General features: G+C 41.1%; 1 protein-coding gene across 2 annotated transcripts in view; it reads left to right on the top strand.

The window, feature by feature from the left end:
- Positions 1-18,571, top strand: part of LOC141105887 (uncharacterized) — an 82,068-nt gene extending 63,497 nt beyond the window's left edge. For both annotated transcript variants that reach the window (XM_073596060.1, XM_073596059.1), the window contains exons 8-10: positions 3,019-3,090; positions 4,064-5,641; positions 12,167-18,571. In XM_073596060.1, coding sequence (XP_073452161.1) covers positions 3,019-3,090; positions 4,064-5,641; positions 12,167-12,359 — 1,843 coding nt within the window. In that variant the 3' untranslated portion in view covers positions 12,360-18,571. The remainder of the gene's footprint in view (positions 1-3,018; positions 3,091-4,063; positions 5,642-12,166) is intronic.
- Positions 18,572-20,265: the final 1,694 nt, after the last annotated feature.

Genomic DNA, 20,265 nt, shown 5'->3' with positions numbered 1-20,265 from the left:
TTAAGTGACTTTGAACGTGGCATGGTTGTTGATGCTGGTCTGAGGTATTTCAAAAACTCCTGCTCTCCCGGGATTTTTGCACACAATTAACTCTAGGGTTTACAGAGAATGGACCGAAAAAGAGAAAATATCCAGTGAGTGGCAGTTGTGTGGATGAAAATGCCTTGGTAATGTCAGAGAATGGACAGACTGGTTTGAGATGCTAGAAAGGCAACGGTAACTCAAATAACTACTCGTTACAACCACGGTATGCAGAATACTATCTCTGAACGCTCAACACATCGAACCTTGAAGCAGATGGGCTACAACAGTAGAAGACCACACTGGGTGCCACTCCTGTCAGCTAAGAACAGGAAACTGAGGCTGCAAATCCTACAGGTTCACCAAAATTGGACAATAGAAGATTCAAAAAAGTTGCCTGAATTTGGCGTAAACCTAAAAGCATGGATCCATCCTGCTTGTAGCAATGGTTCAGGCTGGTGGTATAATGGTCTGAGGCATATTCTCTTGGCACACTTTGGGCCCCTTAGTGCCAATTGATCATCGTTTAAATGCCACGGCCTACCTGAGTATAGTTGCTGACCATGTCCATCCCTTTATGACTACAGTGTACCCATCTTCGGATGACCACTTCCAGCAGGATAATGCACCATGTCACAGCTCAAATCATCTCACCACTGGTTTCTTGAACATGATAATGAGTTCACTGTAATGTAAATCAAAGGATCGAAAACAAAAATCTGAATTGTTGGAGAAAAACAGCTGCCAGCACAGGTCAACAGATACCAAACAATATATTTAAACAAAAGTGCAGCACTTGCTATAATCAAACAAAAAATATAAGTGTGTGATGATTACAAATAGTGAAAAAAAACAGTCCATACAGCAACTCCTATATAAGTAACTAATGTGTGACTAAAACTAAGAAGTCCACAAATGTGCAAAAAGCAGATTATGCGTCCCAAATTGACTCTCAAGAAAGAGCGCTAAGCAGGTAAAGGCTCCCCAAATGGCCAGTGGAAGTGAAGGTAAAATTGGCTTCTTGCCAAAAGCCATTCGAATCTTTTCCATTTCATAGCAGACTGCTGTGGAATGGAAAAGGTGATGGAACACTAAAACGGCCCCCCTATAATAAGGAGTTGAGGAGCCGCAAGTGTCTGAGGCTGTTAAAATCAGTGTGGATTTGTTTTTGGTTTACACCTCAAAAGTGGTTTTTGGCTTTTCATTGGTTTGAAAGCCAACAACATTTGATAAGCAGCCAATTTTGCCTTCACTTCTACTGAATGTCTGGGGAGCGGGTGTCTGGCGGTCATCATGCCCGCCTGCTGCGTGGTTTTAAAGGAGCGACGTACAGCTACAGCGATTTGCCAAGCCAACCTGCTGCAGTATAACTGTGGCGGCTGGTCGGCTAGTGGTTAAAGCGGTAATAAATCCAACATCAATAATATAATATGTTAGAGCTTACTAATCCTTAGATATAGTGGCTGAATTGGTTTTCTCTTTTTTAGGATTTTTACCCTCTGTTTACACCTGATGATCTAGTTAGTAACACACCTCCTGAATTAGAGTGCCCCCCCCACTCTGGATAAAGGCGCAACAGACACCTTTTGGACAACATTGTTAACCTAGAGGGAAGGGGAGTGTTTAGATGCACTAACAAATTGAAGCCAAACTTCAGCTAACACCCTTTTAAGCAGTTATAGCAAAGTTTTTTTTCCCCCCTTTTTTGAGGTGAAGGTTTTACATAAATAAAAGCTGATCAATGTAAGCACCTCTGTCAGTAGTAAATGGTTTGTCTCATCCCTCTAACTGCTACATCTGAATGGTGGCTTGTTCCTTTGAGGAACAGCAGACTTACTGGCCAGATCACCAGGTGAAAGTGAAAGAAAGCGTAAAAAAAATGAATGCTGCCATCACATCTAAGAACTGGTAAGCTGCAGTATAATGTTTGCTTTTGGATTTAAAACCACTTTTAAGTCCTAAGTTTAAATAGGTTTTTGAATAGGAAAGGGTGGTATTTTAAAATGAAGTTTAACTTTTAATCTGAGTTTTATACAAATTGAGTGCATCTAGATCTTTGCTGAATCTCGGCTAGGTTCACACCTGTGCGGGTGGTTGCTGCTGCGGGACCTCACCTGCTCCTGCAGCCACAGCCACCCACACAGAAAAACGCGCTGCCGCTCAGGAGGTGCATAGGGGTGCCATTAATCCTAATGGCACCCCCACGCACTGGGCACTGCACTGCATTTGCTGTTTCCATGCAGGCAGCGTTTTCATAAATGGAGCAAGGACCTTTTCCCTGTGTTTTTCAGGAGGCACAGCAGCTCATTCAAATGAATGGACTGCCATGCCCACGCAAAACGCAGCTCTGAGGCCACACAAGTGTGTAGCTGCCCTCCATAGGGCTTTTTTTGGGGATGAAACGGCTACTAGAATGTTTGCTGTACAGCTACTTCTTCATGCTCCAAAGTGCTTGTGGGTCAGGATCACAGCTCTCAGGGAGGGAACTGTGCTCCAGTCAGATAGCATACTACATGCGTTTGGACAGGCTTAAAAAAAGCCTTTAAAAGCGTTGTGTTTAGCTGCCTGTGTAAGCCTTCGTCGGTTTATGTGTAAATTTCGTAAGGCTCCATTCACATTAGTGTGATTTATCATGTGAGTTTGAACATCAAGGTCGCATGACAAGTCACACCCCAATCTTTTCAGTGGCACTCCTTCAATTTGGTGCCACTTAAAATCGCAGTGACTTTGAAAAGGTGCCTGCACTACTTGGTGCGACTTTGGATGCAACTTTGATCCATAGAATGTAAAGTTGGATCTAAATGGCACTGGAACTTTGGAGATGCGCTAATGTGAATGGAACCTTAAGCTGAGTTGTCTGTATTTCAGCATTGAATAAATATGGGACCTGAGATTTCTTTTTATATTGCAATTTTGACATTGTTTCTAATTTTTTTATTAGCTACATTTTATATATGAACACAAATAGTTTTTCTTAATTTTCTGTTTGTTCCCTAGCAATGTTGGCATAGATCTGCCTCCAACGGAAGAAGAGAAAAGAGCTCTGAACAGTGGTGGAGATCTATTAAGGTAGGCACTTACCGCAGGTGGCCTGTAGAGAAGGGAGGTCCAGGAAGTTGATGTGCAGATCAGGGATCCAAAGATCTGAGGAAGACATCGATTTCAGAGCAGATGAGAGAGACGAAAGATGATAGGTGCAAAGTACACCTGTATTGAAGTGCACACAATCTGAAATTGGGGGTGGGCAATAAAACAAATGGTGTCACTTGGCACACCTGTTTTCATGCACCTGACATGTATTTCAGATAAACTGAAAGCTTGTTTGGGTTTCAGCATCAAATAACTTCCTAAAGAGCAACAGCTGAAGAAAGATGAAATGCGACAATGACAAAAGTCAAATATATGTGCTACTTTAAACTAAAATTTAGTATTCATCCAAGTGTCTACAGGATACGATTTGAACTAATCAACAGGTGTGTTACTTTGTTTTTAGTACTTGCTTAATTTGACTTAATTTCCTGAAGATACATGTCTTAGTACTGTACAGGGACAATATGTTGTAAAATCAACAACCAGTAAATAAAACTGCAGATTTGTTACATGCATCAAATATACTTGGGTTAAAGCGGAGTGCCACCCAAAAGTGGAACTTCCACTTTAAGAAGTCATAACCCCCTGACATGGCATTTGGGGGGAAGGGGGGGGGGGGGTACCTAGTTTTGACAGGTACCCAGCTCCCACTTCCACCAAGCTGTTGCAGCCGGGTGCCCAAACTTGCAATGTCGGTGCCATGGAGAGGAGAGAGTGCGACCCAAGGCTTCGGGCAGCTGCATCGCTGGACCCTGAGACAGGCCAGTGTGTTTATTAAAAGTCAGCAGCTACTCTTCTTCCTCTTCCTTTTCCTCTTCCTCTTTTGTAGATGCTGACTTTTAATAAACTGGAAAGCAAGTGGAACTCCACTTTAAAATATTAAAGGGGCATGTTTTATTTTCTAAAGTCTTACAATTTATAAAACTAAACTAAAGTATAATGTGTCTTGCAGAGATGAACAAGGAAATGACTTTGGAGATTTTGATGCTCGTGATAGGCGGCCTATGCCACCAATGAGATCGGATGACTGCCTGGATGATTTTGATGCGAGGGGAGCAAGGGTTGCCCCTAGAAATATACTAGGTGATCACGATCTTCGCTTACCTTCACTTGAGCCTCAGGACACACATTACATGGGGGATATGGAAGAGCCTCTGTATCCTGAGAGGTTACGAAGACCTGGAGATTTCCATCCAGATATGGAAAGCTTCCATGACCCTACACCAAGGCCACTCATGAGCATTCCAGCTCGTGCACCCAGAGAGATGCAAGGACCTTTTGAAGACCCTGGGATGTTAAATGAAGGCATGGATTACGATATGAGATCAAGGGGTCGCCCAATGCATGCCATGCAATCACAAGACTTTTCATCAGATATGCAATATGATGATCCTTCCCCCCACCCTTTACCATTGTTTCCACGCAATAAAATGAATAATCCTGCCTTTGAAGAAGAGGAGGAAGAAGAAGAAGAAGCTGAGCACAGGATGAATAGTGAATTACCTTATAGAGAGGGTTTCATTGGTAATGAAACCCCCAGGTTTAACCCCAGTGGTAGAGGAGCGATGGCTGGTTCCTTCCGAGGTCCTCTAAATCAAAGGATGCAGCCAAGAATTGCAAGAGCAATGGGAAGACCCATGGGTCAAAGAATGAACCCTAGAGATTCAAGGCTTATGGCAGGACCTGCAAGTGAAGACCTGCATCAATTCATGGATGAAACTATGAATGAAAGAATGTATCCAAGAGAAGGTTCTATGAATGAACGCATTCCACAAAGAAATACAAGGCCCATGGATGCACAGATGGGTGAAAGGGGACATCCAAGAGAAGCAGCCTATATGGAAGATACTCCATACATGGAGGATTCTATGAATGACCAATTGAACATAAGAAATGCCAGAGCAAGTAAAGGCTTCATGAATGAAAAGTTACACCCACAAGAATTACGGAGCATGGAAGGGCCAATGAATGAAAGGATGCCTCAAAGAGGTTTCCGGGCCGTGCAAGGTCCGATGAAAGAAAGGGGGCAGCTCATGAAAGGCCCGTTATCTGAAAGAATACATCCAAACCCTGCACGGCTCGTGGACTTTTCCATGAATGAAAGGATGGACCCAAGAACAGGACAAAATATGGAAGATCCTGGATATGAAGAGATGCAGCTAAAAGACCCAAGAGCAATGGGTGGTCCCATGAATGCTCGGATGCCCCCGAGGGGTGCACGTTCTGGGCTAAACTCCATGGTTGACCGAGGGTATCCAGGAGGTACAAAAGCAATGGATGGCTCTAATAATGATCACATGTACCCAAGAGATGGTGGAGATGGCATGTACCCTAGACCTGCACGCCCCACTGACAGCCCTATGAATCGGCCATTCCCAACTGGTGCTCGGGCCACAGATGGCTCCATGAATGAATGGATGCCACAGGGTAATGCAAGAGCCATGGAAAGACCTGTAAATGAACGTATGCATCCAGGGCCAGCAAGAGGGCCAAGACCAATGGATGGATCAATGCATGAGGATTTTGCAAGGTATGATTATGCTCCCTTTTTTTTTTTTTTTTTTTTTTAGGGAACAATTCGGCCAAAACTTTATTTAGATCTGAACTCCAGGCAAATAGACACAGATTAATGCAACACTGTGTACATGAATAGGATAATTTAATTTTTTTAAATGCAAGCAATGTTTGAGTTGGGATCAGCCAGCTTCCCTTTGCATGCAATGTAGTGTCGAAAGGTGAATAAAGCTCTTGTCGACTTTTGAGTGGTGATATCTGAATGATGCCTGCAGTTACAGGCATCATTCAGATGTCATCTTTTTCAGCCAGAGATTCCCTTCACCATAAAAACAATCATAGCGGCTGTTCAGTCACTTGATCGATCTTACAGGTGGCGGGAGGGGATGTCTCAGTTCCCCCAACACCCCCTGTTGCCCTCTGGTGCTTCTCCCGGCCCCCCTATGATCGGCGAACCGGAGAAGGAACCGACCGGCGCCAGGTGATGACCGTATACATTTTTGGCGGGCCAGGTAGTGGGCTATGAAGTCTCTATGATCATTCAGAGGCTAGGCGCGATGTTATGACGTCACGCTTGGCCTCTGCATTTGAAACAATGCTGCTGCCCCTCGGCTGGGAGGCCAGCATTTTTTTTTTTTTTTTTTTGGCTTTCCAGCCTAGAGGTGAGATCTGGGGACTTAATGACCCCAGATCTCACTGCAAAGAGGACCTGTCACTCACTATTCCGGTTACAAGGGATGTTTACATTCCTTGTAATAGGAATAAAAGTGATTTAAAAAAAATGTAAAAAGAAAGCATCAAACTAGAAAAATAAAAGTAAAATTAACAATACAAACAAAAAACCCCCTTGTCCCCACGTGCTCGCGCATATGTAAGTCGTGCCCACATGTAAACTGCTTTCATACCACACATGTAAGGTAGAGCGAGAGCAAAAAATTCTATCCCAAGACCTCTGTAACTCTAAACATGTAACCTGTAAAAGATATTTTAAAGCGTCGCCTGTGGGGATTTTTAACACCAAAGTTTGGTGCCATTCCACGAGCATGTGCAATTTTGAAGCGGGACATGTTGGGTATCAATTTACTTTTGGTGTAATATCATCTTTCACATTGTGCAAAAAAATTGGGCTAACTTTACTGTTTTGTGTCTTTTTAATGTATGAAACTTTTTTCCCCCCAAAAAACACGTTTGAAAAATTGCTGCGCAAATACCGTGCGAGATGAAAAGTTGCAACGACTGCCATTTTATTCTCTAGGGTCTCTGTTAAAAAAACATATATAATGTTTGGGGGTTCTGTGTAAATTTTCTAGCAAATGATGATTTTTACATGCAGGAGAGATGTCAGAATTGGCCTGGTAGGCAAGTGGGTAAAGTAAAGCACACATATTTGCCTTGAACTTTACTATTCCACTACGTTAAATAGGTTACTCTAATGTGATGTGACTAATGTGATATCATTTTAACCACATAAAAATATATGTATCCAAATTTGCTGTCAAATTAAAGCCCAAGCTGTCCTGAAAAAAAGATTTATAACACATTAGGGTAAAAATTGCAAAAATACTCCGTTTTATTCACCCTTATGCCAGCTCACTGTGCTTAGTGTTGTCATCGTAACCCAAATATCATGCATATAATGAAAGCCTCAGCATAGGTGCCGAAGTTTAGAAAAAGACAGTTATTGCAGGTGATACCTGTGGCTAAAATGTGAGTTAAGTATAGTATAAAAAGATTTTTATTTAGCATCAAAGTGGTAAACCAGGAAAATTTGGATGACGCACAACATCTTATAAGTGACTGTACATTAAAAGCAAAACAGTAGTGTCAGAACTTCTGCAGAAGTCCATATATAACAGTCAGCTGCATGATCACTGACCCAACAACTTTAGATCAAGCATGTGACATATGCAGCAAACGGTGAAACCCCTCAAAGCATTCCAGCATCATACAAAGGTAAAAATTATTAGAATTGGACACTTTGTCTTTGGAACTAAAATTGCCATATATCGTTAGCACCAATAATATCCACAGCATAGGTGCACCCTATGTGGTTCTGAGTGCTCCTATGCCTTGTCCACCTGGCTATAGCAGTCAAAAAGAGCTTTAGGCAATAAAGAGCTTCCCGTCCTGGACCTCTTATTACTAGGTTTTGTACTATGGATCTGATATAGATAATGGCTTACCGCAAAGAGACTACGGATTAGGTCTGTCAATTACACCCTCCAAAAAGCTTGTATCACTTACCCTCTTAGGCTGTATATACCCTGTGGGGTATTGGATATGCCAGGGGCTATCATTGAGGATCATGAAAATTGTACTACATGAGAACTATAATACATTAGGGTAAACTACAGAATCTAAAAGATATAATGCATGAAACTGAAACATCGCTGAAATGGGGTCTTGCCAATTCTGAAGCATTGTAAAAGCCTATACAGTACCAAAAAACGAACAAGGTAGTTTTCCGCATTTGACAGCACTAATGTGCTTCCTTTTTGGCCCTGCCATGTTTCCACTAGTTGACTAAGGCATATACTTACTGTATATAGTATCCTTGTGCACAGGAGAGCTGAACATATTGTAGGATACAGTTTTTAGCACGCCATCACCGTGTTTGCAAAACCCATCACTGAAATTACACTTCTGTTGAAAATTTTGTATTTTCATTTTTTCCCCTTATTTTGCTGCCTATTCATACTAGGAAAAATTGGGGATAAAAGTCCAAGTTATACCTCTTGCCAAAAATGGGTCTACATTTCCAAATATTATCATTTTGGGGTATTTTCTGTGGTCCTGCCACTTGAGTCACTATTAATACAGTACGGTGGCAAAAACTGACCTTACTGTTTTCAGCCATCAAGAATCACAATGAACTCCCTTGTTTCTGGGCCCATGTATAGGAGTAACAGTATAAAGTATTTTATAGCAACACTACATTAAGAAGCTGGAAAAAAGAAAACAATACAAATGTTCAAAAGATTCACAATCTAATACTTTAGATTGGTTTCTGTTCAAAATGGTGTAATTTTCGGGTTCAACATATTATTTTTCAAAAGTAGAACTTTTAAAGGATAAGTTCACCTTTAAGAAAATAATAAAGACATTTTTTTTTTTTTTTTTTTTGCAGGTAAAAAAAATGTGCATTTATTTTTTTCTTTTGGAGCCTGTAAAGCATTGCACCAGCAATCAGCTGGTGCCATGCAGGTCTCCTTCAGATTTGTCAGTATATCTGTGTACCCGTACAGGCAGGCAGATGCACGGATAGGAAGAAATTGGTGAACTACCACGGCGCTTCACAGCACTATGATAGTTAATTGAGAAGCCGACAGCCACAAAGGATGTTGGGACTTGTAGTACATTCACCACAGGTGTGAATGAATAACGCGGTTGTGTGGGCTGATTTTAAAAAAGTGACCGCTAGTTCCCGTATTGCTGCCACAGGGAAAATGTTACATGTGCTTGCCTAAAAACGGATGGAACATGTAACATGTTCCCAAAGGTGAACTTATCCTTTAAAGCCGTGTCATAGTATGAAAAGGAGCTTCTTTAATAAAATCCAGTATATACACCATTGCTTCCACACCAAATCTTTTCCCAATAACTTGGAGATAGCAAACAAATTCTGGTATTGTATGATTCCAAACAAATTAAAAAGTTTCAGGGGAAAAAAAAAAAACCCTGCCTCATCTGTCACATGGCCAAAATCAACAGGAAATCCCTTTTTTTTTTTTTTTTTTTTTTTATTATTATTTATTTCGAATTTATTGAGACATTTTGTAAAGGCATTTTTTAAATTTTAAAATAATAATCATGTTATATATGCTCTGTGCAATGGTATTGCACAGAGCAGTCCCTTTCCTCCTCTTTTGGGGTCCTCTGCCAGTGCTCTTGGCTCCTCCGCCTCTAAGTGTGCCTCCATAGCAAGCTGTGTGCTATGGGGCACACGTGCGGGCGCACTCCTGAGCCAGACTGTGCATCCATAAACACACACATTGCAGCTCAACCCCACCTATTGCTCCCTCCTCACTGACAGCAGCAAGGGCCAATAGCTGCTGCTCTCATTAAAGCCTGTGAATGCAGTTAGAGCAGGATTGCTGGAGGGGAGAACGCTGGATCGAGAGAGGTGAACAGGCAAGTGTTTGGGCGGTGGGGGCAAAACTGCTGGTGAATTTTTTTTTTTTTTTTAACCTTAATGCAGGGAATGCATTAACATTAAAAACCGTTTTTGTCTTTTTTTTTTTTTTTTTTTTTAACCACATTAAAAAAGAGCTTAAAATCTAATATCTAAAAGTACTTTCTATCCCCAAAAAACAAGACTGACTAGGATGATTGCAAAACAAAGTTGCAATTATAGGGCAATCTTATCACATGTCCATAACTTGGGGGAAAAAAGCCCTGGGACTCAGTGTGGTTTATATAGGTGCTTAGACTCAAGTGGTTAAAGAGGAACTACAGTCTGCTCACATAGTTTTGTAATAAAAACATCTTTGCCATTCTGAAGCTTCCCTCCAGCCACTTTGCATATTTTACACACACACACGCACTCTGATTCTGTAATTCCCAAATATACTGCAGAAATCTAACTCCACTAAGTCTGGCTGCAGCCATTTTAACTGTGGGCAGCTGAAACTGCTGCCTGTTCACTTCCTGAATTTACACAGACACATACACATATATACAGACACACCTACACCACTGCTTGCCTGCACATTAGTTCTCTCTCGATGAATACACATGGATCTCTACAGTCTCCTGTTATCTTTGCCGTCATCCAGCCATGCAGCTCTCCTTGGCTCTTCTATGACTCATCCCTCCTCCCCTCTCTTGCCCCCCCCCTTTGCTGGCAAGCTCTCACAGTGATGTGATAAGCCTAGGCTAATGCCAGACAAGAAAGAGGAAGTGGGCTGTATAAGGCATTTACTGGCAAACAAAAATGTTTTACTATCCAAAGTTAAAACGACAAGGGCAGAAGATTTAATAGATGGAAAGGTGAAAAAATGACTGAAGGTCCGCTTTAGGTTTAAGTGTTCACTAATGAGCGTAATCGCCTGCTGTTGGCTTCAGACTCATAGGTACTCGGTCAGTGAGAACACCGTACTGTGGTTCTTAGCTCTCCTTCCTCCAATTGATCTCAGATCTGAGGTATCTTATGATGGAGGATGTTTTCTTTTAAATAACCCCTCTGCATTTTTCATAATAAACAGTAAGTTGATTGTCCAACAGAGAGACTGGAGCCACTTTTAATGACCAGAGAATGTTAGTGGTGCTCTGTACACCAGTGTAATCGCAGTCTGAAGTTTCTTTAGAGACCAACCCCTTCTGGGTGTTGATGGATTTTTGGCTCCTCGCTGTACTTCCTTTTGACCCCCGTGTCATTATTGTGGCCTGTTGTGATGTAGGAGTTGGGAGGTTGAATAGCTGAAAAGGCAGCAGGACAAGTCAGTATTAGCTTCTTTATAAGCAACACTTTTATTGGCACTTTGATTTTAGCAAGAATATAACTCTAGGCTGTTGGATAAAAAAGTTCTGCCTTTAAGCTAGCCACACATGTATAGATTACTCTTGTAGAGCTTATGGGACCAAACAAGAGAAATCAGATCGATTCCCCCATCTCCCAGCTTGGATAAAGAAATCTCTCTTGCTAGCTATTGCATTCTGACAGTTGGCATTCGAATACCTGAACAGTGACTGCACATGATTGGATGCAGTTACTACTGTTCAGCTGACGGGCCACCGGCGCAGGAACCTAAAGATCAGCCACAAGATGCTTGCTATTACCATTTAAACAGATATAAACCCTCACTGGATGACACTGGATTTGCTAAAACGAAATTTGTCAAAGATATTGCCCTTTTTTTCTCTCATAGAAGATACATTTTTTAAATCCTTTGTTACATCTCAGTACTTTGTATTTACATGCATGTACTCCAGCAGCTTGTTTTGGAGAGGATTTTATGACTGACAATGGTAAAACAAGCCTACAGAATGAGTGCTGGCACAGCCTGTTATAGTAGCACATGTGACTGTAGCAATGTTGGAGAGCAATTGGGAGACAGTGTTGTCACCTGAAACAGGAAGTCTCTGAGCTAGGATGTTAATGGCAGGATTATCCGATATTATTTCAGCAAGGAATTCAAAATTATTTTGTAATACATGGAAAAAATGATATGAGATTTAATGATTGCTTAAAGAGGCTGTGGAAAAAAAATAAATAAAAGTCAGCTACAAATACTGTAGCTGTTGACTTTTAATATAAGGACACTTGCCTGTCCAGGGAGCCAGCAACGTTTGGCACCCCTAAGCCGATCTGTCAATTGGCTCCAGGTCCAGGCACTGGCATCTTCACTAAGGGAAACAGGAAGTAAAACCCTGCGGCTTCATAGCCTGTTTCCTACTGCGCATGCAGTATACTTGTTCTAGCTACTCATCACATTAAAATATCTGGTCAACATGGGAAAAATATTTCTCTCCATACAGGTTTCTTTGAATATGTACAATTTAATTAATTAAATGACTAACTAGTATTTTTGATTTATTTCAGACCATTTGAAGGGAGGAAAATGAATCCTTCAGAAGAATCGCTCAGGCCACCCAACAGGTTTGCGCCATATCCCCCCAAGAAGCCATTGGAAGCCCCGGAGTTAAGAGGACCACATAATATGGCGCCTCCTGCTCGTCCCCTTGGTATGCCCGAGATGGGTGGCCACTTCCCACAAAGAAGCAGATTTCAGTAACAAGTGTTTGTTTTCATTAAGTTCTGAGACAATTGTGTTAAAGAAAAAATCCCTTTAAAATTGTAATAGTAGAATTTGTTGTACACACTGTCAGTGAGTTGTCAAAGGCAGTGTATTGTTGCAATGACTTTATCTTTTACCAAACAGAACTTTTTGTTTTATTAAAGGTGTTGGAGTACAAGTAGATTCAATATAGAAGCAGCCTGCTTTTTGTCTGACAGTCATTTTATGTGGTGGATATCCTTCAGTTGTTCAGTGTGTTGAAATTTGGCTAATCAAAGCCATTTGATATATACCGTATGTGAGGCTTCCACAGTCTGTGGTTCCCTCACTACTGTGGACCTAAAAGTTTTTTTCTTTGTTACACCCTTACACATGTATGCTGGGACTTAGTTTCTTTTAGCAGCTAGAGAGCTGGTATAAAGCAACTTAGAACATGTATTAAAAAATAACCAATATAATTTAGAATGCAGTTCACAGTGATTGTTACATCATTGAGAAAGAGCAACAATTAATTCCTAGTATTCACTCACACATCGAAAGCCTATATTTTACAACTGTGCAGCGAAACAGTTTGACCTGGTAATGAGGAAGCAATCAGGATGACTTCTTCTCCAGCAGGGAAACTAAATCCAGTCCATTTAGCGTCAGTGTTAAAACTAGTGAAAAACTGAAATACATATTCTTAGCCAGTTTTCTGGCTGTCATGCTAACCCAATGGCATGCAGACCAGTTCTGTTTTTTTTTTTTTTTTTTTTTTTTTTTTTCTTTTCTTCATGCTTCTGGGCCAGTGACTCAAATTATTGAGGTCAGACGACCAGGCAACTTGCTTCTGCTTCCCTGCTACTCCAGTCTATCTTTGGGAGCAAAAAGAAATACCCATTAATTTCAGGTATACATTAACATAATATTCACTTCTTGTCCTCCTCCTATGTGACAACACTGGTGATTGGCCTGTGTAAGCACTTGCTCCAGATGTAACTAGGGGTTAGGACTTCTTTTCCTCGAACCTTGAAGCTGAGTGGAGTATTGGGGGAGTCCAAAGGAAAGTGCTGCTGAGGAGGACAGCAGTAAGATTAACTGGTTGATTTTTGCCCTGAGCAAAGGTCAATTTCACTATATTGTTGATTCATTGGCGATCAAATTTCATTTCTGATGCAGGAAAGCTAATTGCCCTGCAAATTGCTTTTAAAAGTGCATTTTCTATTGTCTGTCAATGGACAAACTGTTTAACAATTAATTTAAATGGTGCTGCTCAAAATTGGCCATATATTGAAAATTGAAACCGTCCAGCAAATTGTGTGAACAAAACATTTTTTTTTTTTCTGCAATAATATAGAAAATAAAAGTAAAGTTGTAATAACTAAATGGGATAGGCTATTACGGAGTACAAAACAGCAGGGCAGGGTATCAAGTCCCATGACAGGCTACATATCTGTTGGCTTAATGTGCTGTTACTGGAAGCAGGTACAAACATGCAGTAAATGGAACTTCTCATTCTGTAGAGCAGGGGTCTCCAAACTACAGCCCTCCAGCTGTTGTGGAACTACACGCCCTGTGAGGCATTGTTCAACTCTGACATTCACAGATATGGCTAGGCATGATGGGAATTGCAGTTCCTGAACAACTGGAGGGCCATAGTTTGGAGACCCCTGCTCAAGAGGCAATGGACTGAAGCTTCCTTCTTACAAAGTTTGAAATGCATTACTTTATCTCAATTTAAGAACAAAAATAAGGACCAAAATCTGGCATTTCTTTAATATGTAAGACCAATGATTTTTTTATTAAAAGTAAAGTTCTAAAAGTAAATAATGTTGGTAGCTAAGAGCAGTCAACTCCCAGCCCAAGGTCAGTTCCATTATTTCTCTACCTATGTGATCCTTAAAGTATGGTTGGTCTGTTTTTTTTATATTTTTAACCTTAAAGGCTTGTGTAGGTTCCACCAAATAAAGAAAAAACATTGTTAAAGGTATTAAATTATATCCTACATCATCAATGTAGTTCTTGTCCCAAAATGCTTACTAGACTGTTCTTTTTCAGATTAGAAAACATTGGGAAGTATTGGAAAATAAAGTCAGATAAGTAGGTAAAATGTTGAGTTCCAACACTCCTTATGGATGGCAGCCATGGAAAGTGTTGAGTGGTTTGGAGCATTATAACGGAGAATCAAACTAGTCCTTTAGATTCCGCCACTATCCTAAACATCCCTAAAATGGTTGCCATCACCTTCCCTTCCACAAATCCAAATCATTGCATGGTTTTTAGATTGGCTTCATACAAGATTGTTCAATGACAGGTTCATATGACATGTCAGTGACAATCCGCTGTTGCTGACATAATGTTTCACTAATGTTCATGGCCATTAAATATCCACACTATTTGACCAAATGTATGTGGACAACCCTCTGAAATATTAAGTTAACTTGCACAAATCTAAGTCCAAAAAACCATGGCTTGACCAGTTTGGTGTAGTGAGATGTGAATGGCCAGCATAGAGGTCTAACCTCAGCTCTATTGAACACCTTTGGGATGAATTGAAATGCTGTCCAACGTTAGTACCTGACAACACAAATGTTCTTTTGGCTGAATTGGGCGCACATATCCAGACCCACTTCAAAATCTTGTGGAAAGAAGAGTGGAGGCTGCTATGACCACAAAGGGAGGAGGATAACTCCATATTAATGCCTATAGTTTTGGAATGGTCATGGTGAGGGGTCAACAAACTTTTGCCCATATAGTGTATCTTGCAGTGCTTTTTCACACACAATCTCTCTATTTTCCCAAGTTATAAGACCACCGATAATCTACCTTAGACATCTACCCTGATGGTTCACTTCAGCAGACATGCTACCATTTCTGGGTTTACAGCCCTATGCTTTCCAGTACTGTATGAAGGCACATATTCCCCCAGTATTGTCACCATGTCTACAGGAATGTTCTTTTAGTTTTAACCCTTTCCTATGCAGATTTGTTTTATCAAGTATAAAAAAAAAAAAATGAACATAACTAAGAAGCTGACAATTGGCACGCAGACATGCAAAAATGTATTAATAAATCCTAAAAAATGAACCTAAAACAGGCAGTCCCCGAGTTACGAACTCCCGAGTTACGAACGACTCCTACTTACGAACGGCCTCAAACTTGTGCTCCACGCTGGTCCTGGATTCCTCCGGACTCATCCCATACTGCAGTACTACATGTACTGCGTGGCCAGAAGAGCCCCAGATTACATAACAAGCGCCCGGAACATCCCACATCCATGCACAGGCGGACATTACACTTACGAATGTAGTGTTCCGACCGGAAGTTACACTTACAAATGCAGTGTTGCGACTTACGAACAACCTCGACTTACTAACAAAGCTACAGTCCCTATTGTGTTCGTAACTCGGGGACTTCCTGTACTACATGTAGGTGGAGAACTTCTGTGAAAACCCCCATAGTCTTTTCTGGAGAGCACAATCCCCTACATCTGTATAATTGTTTTTTTCCCTCAGTTTTACTATTAGTAATTACCTGTGGCATTGCGTTGTTTTATTACATTAATGAATACCAAACCGGTCAATTAATTACCAACCGTTTCTCGTGTCCTCTGCATAAATTCTGAAATTTTAGTGCTTGATTTCCTTATAGCAAATCTGTCAGGTATGCCAATGTTTTGAAGCCAGGAGTCCCCTTTGTGTACCTGCATGCACCTATACTCCTTACTGAGATCTCTCCTGGTTGCCCAAAATGTTCCCAGATGAACGTTGAACATTGCCGTCAACTCTGACTGAGCTCTGCCAGGAACCCACAGTCCAGGGAGAGTGCCAGTATTGGCCAGTGAGGAGGTGAGCTCATTGCTTTCTGCTACAAAGTACCGTACCTTTTAATTGAGTGGCAAGTCGCAACTAAACTTTAGGCCTCATTGAATTTGTGCCTGAAACTAGGGCCTATGCAGGAGTGCAATAGACTGTATGGTGGTCAGTAATAAAATGCACGCATCATGTGACGCTTTTAGTTGGGTAATGGTATTAAGATACCTGACAGCAATGTGTACACAGGCAGTTGGACTATTTTTTTTACCAAGGTTTGTGTTGCTCTTGTTGCATGTTCCTAGTAAGTGACTTTAGAACCAAATTATCTTGGTTATGCCCATACTGTGGTTAACAAGCACCAAAGGCTGCATGTTCTGTTTAGGTGCATTTTTCACAGGGTAAGCAATGCTGTATTTACTGTACTCAGTCACAGCTGAGGTTTGTTTCTAAAGAGAACTAGAAAAGCAGGTGGGAAATGCAACCCAAAATTGAGGCTTGGGCATCAGGAAACACATTTTCCTCTTCATTCTGCTCTTTGACAGTTTGTTCACACGGACTTCAGCCTGTATAAGAGCAGCATGAACACCAAGCTTTGAGAAGCTTTTTTTAAGCCTTTAAACCACCCTTCATCTCCAGTTTTGGGATGCTAAACAGAAATCTTAACAAGTGTGCTGAATGTCACTTTAACCACTTGACCCCTGGAAGATTTTACCCCCTACATGACCGGGGCATTATTTGCTATTCAGCACTTTGCTACTTTAACTGGCAATTGCTCGGTCATGCAACACTGTACCCAAATGACATTTTTATCTTTTTTTTTTTTCACACAAGAGCTTTCTTTTGGTGGTATTTGATCACCACTGGGTTTTTTATTTTTTTTTTAGACTAGAGAGATTTTTTTTTTTCTTCTACCTAGCCCCAAAAAATAAATAATAATTTAAAAAGTATATATATATATATAATATTTTTTTTTTTTTTTTTTCTCTATCTATATATCTATCTCATAATGTATTCTGCTACATGTCTTTAAAAAAAAAAAAAAAATCCCAATAAGTATACATTGAGTTTGTGTGGACGTTATAGTGTCTGCAAATGAAGTTATATATACTGGAATTTATGCAACTGATACTATACTGATAATGGGAGTGATCAGTGCCATTATAGTGTGGTGAGAAATCTGGTGCTAACAGACCCTCCATGGGAGGTACACTGATAATGACATTAAAGTGGAGTTCCATCCAAAAATGGAACTTCCACTTTTTAGATTCCTCCCCCCTCCGGTGTCACATTTGGCACCTTTCAGGGGGGAGGAGGGAGCAGATACCTGTCTAATACAGGTATTTGCTCCCACTTCCTGGCATAGATCACTGTGGCGCTTGTGGTGACCTATGCCACTTCTGGCGCCTACCCCGTCCTCCCCCGCTATATTCTGTGAGGCACAGAACACAGCAGGGACCTGAGAGGACGCGCAGCGCGACTCACGCATGCGCAGTAGGGAACCAGGAAGTGAAGCCGCACGGCTTCACTTCCTTATTCCCTTACCGAGGATGGCGGCGGCAGCAGCCGAGAGCCGAAGGATGGATCGGCTTCGGCTGCCGACATCGCGGGGTCCCTGGACAGGTAAGTGTCCATATATTAAAAGTCAGCAGCTGCAGTATTTGTAGCTGCTGGCTTTTAATTTTTTTTTTTTTTTTCAGCGAACCTCTGCTTTAATAGTGACACTTTTATAAAGTGATCAGTTATAATACTGAACACTGTATTATGACACTGGCTGGGAAGAGGTTAACATCAAGGGGCTAACTGTGCCCAACAAGCCTAATATGTGCTGCTTTTACGAACAGATCTGTGTCCAGCACATGCATTTGCGCCCCCTAACCTGGAACAGGCTGGATGATGTACATGCACGTGATCCAGCCTGCCCATGCCACCCACAGTAAATGCACTGGGCTGGTGGGAACTGGTTAAACAACAAGCAAATAGGCTTTAAAAATCTTCTAACCTCTTATTTAAAGTGACAGTCGGCACTCCTATTAAGATCTTTGTTTAACATTCCCATACTGGAGCTGAAGGGTTCTCTGAAAGCTTCTACAAAGCTTGAAGAAATCTCTGCAAATGCTCTGTTAAAGCTTGTGGTTCTTACTGCGCTTGTACAAGCTCATGTAAACAAGACATCAGACACAGGTCAGTGCTTTATATGCTGAAAGGTTTTATTTTCTGATTTTCTCATTGTAGCATTACAATTGCAGGCCACTCACAACAATGGGATTAGTTTGCACTTTGATGTTTTACAGTTTAAAATTTGAATATCTGTGTATTCTTTTATGACATTTTATGTATGAACCGTGTTTTAATATCCTGAGATAACTGGGGTAAATTCTTTTACAGCAGAATCATTAAAAGGTGTTTTACCCTTAAGTGTGTTTGTTGTGTGACTTTTCTGTTGCGCTCTCTGCATACAGTGGGGAAAACTCACAGAGCTGCAGTGTAGTTTCCGCAAAGTTTCTCTGATGTTTTTAGTGGATTTTGAGGGGTCTTTTAATTGCACCTTTTTTTTCTATTTTTGGTTTTGTTTTTTCAGTTTTTTTTTTTTTTTTTTCATAGGATCAATTAATTTTTTAATTTTTTTTTAAAGATTGATTCTACTTCACATCAAATTCACGTTTGGGTATAACATGGAACATGGTGGCGTTCCGCAGCACCAGCAACCTAAAATGATCTATTTACCTTGGACCACCTATTAGAGAAAACTAAATGCATTAACCCTGTAAAGCAATGGTATAGTGTGTTTGTGTGTGTGGTCTCAGCCAAAGAGGAGGGGAGTCCCGGGCAGCCGAGAAACTCCTGCAACATAGCTGGATCTAGATGGAGCTCAGGCAAGTATGGGGGGGGGGCTGCTGCACAGAAGTATGCATTAAGATTAAAAAAAAATTGCCTTTACAACCACTTTAACTGCTTTCCGACTGCCGCACACAGATGTACGTCGGCAGAATGGCACAGGCAGGCAAATGGGCATACCTGTACGTCCCTTTGGGTCCAGGGAGCTCGATGTTCGCCGGCGGCCCGCAGTTGCGGTTAGGAGAGACAGAACGGGGAGATGCCATTTGTAAACAAGGCATTTCCCTGTTCTGCCTTGTGACATGAGAGATCTACTGACCCCTGTCATCGGGAGCAGTGATCGCTGTCATGTCAGTGTTAGCCCACCCCCTCCTCCCCAGTTACAACACCTCCCTAGGACACACACTTAACCCCTTGCTCGCCCGGCCCCTAGTGTTTAACCCCTTCCCTGCCAGTGTAATTTACACAATAATCAGTGCATTTTTATAGCACTGATCGCTGTATAAATGACAATGGTCCCAAAATAGTGTCTGATGTGTCCGCCATAGTGTCACAGTCACGATAAAAATCGCAGATCGCCGCCATTTCTAATAAAAATGCCATAAATCTATCCCCTATTTTGTAGACGCTATAACCTGTGCGCAAACCAATCAATATATGCTTATTGCGGGTTTTTGTTTTTTTTTTGTTTGTTTTTTTTTTACCAAAAATATGTAGAAGAATATATATCGGCCTAAACTGAGAAAAAAAAAATGTATATATTTTTTTGGGGATATTTATTATAGCAAAAAGTTAAAAATATTGCTTTTTTCCAAAATGTATGCATTTTTTTGTTTGTAGTGCAAAAAATAAAAACAGCAGAGGTGATCAAATACCACGAAAAGAAAGCTCTAGTTGTGGGAAAAAAAGGATGTCGATTTTGTTTGGGTACAACGTCGCAGCTAAAGCGACGCAGTGCCGAATCGTAAAAAATGCTCTGGTCAGGAAGGGGGTAAAATCTTCCGGGGCTGAAGTGGTTAGATTACAAAATCTTCAGTTTTACTCAAATTAGTTGATGCAAAATTGAATACACCCCCCAACAAAAACTACTACAGCTAGTATTCTGTATGACCTCCATGATTTGTAAGGACAGCACCAAGTCTTCTAGGCATGGAATGAACAAGTTGGCTACATATTGCAACATCTATCTTTTTCCATTCTTCAAGAACTACCTCCTTTTAGAGCCTGGATGCTGGATGGAGAGTGATGCTCAAGTTGTCTCTTCTGAAATCCCC

This window comes from Aquarana catesbeiana, linkage group LG08, assembly GCF_042186555.1.
Source record: "Aquarana catesbeiana isolate 2022-GZ linkage group LG08, ASM4218655v1, whole genome shotgun sequence".
Classification (NCBI taxonomy): Eukaryota; Metazoa; Chordata; class Amphibia; order Anura; family Ranidae; genus Aquarana; species Aquarana catesbeiana.
Note: the sequence above shows the minus strand (reverse complement) of the source record. Positions and strands in the feature narration are given on the sequence as shown.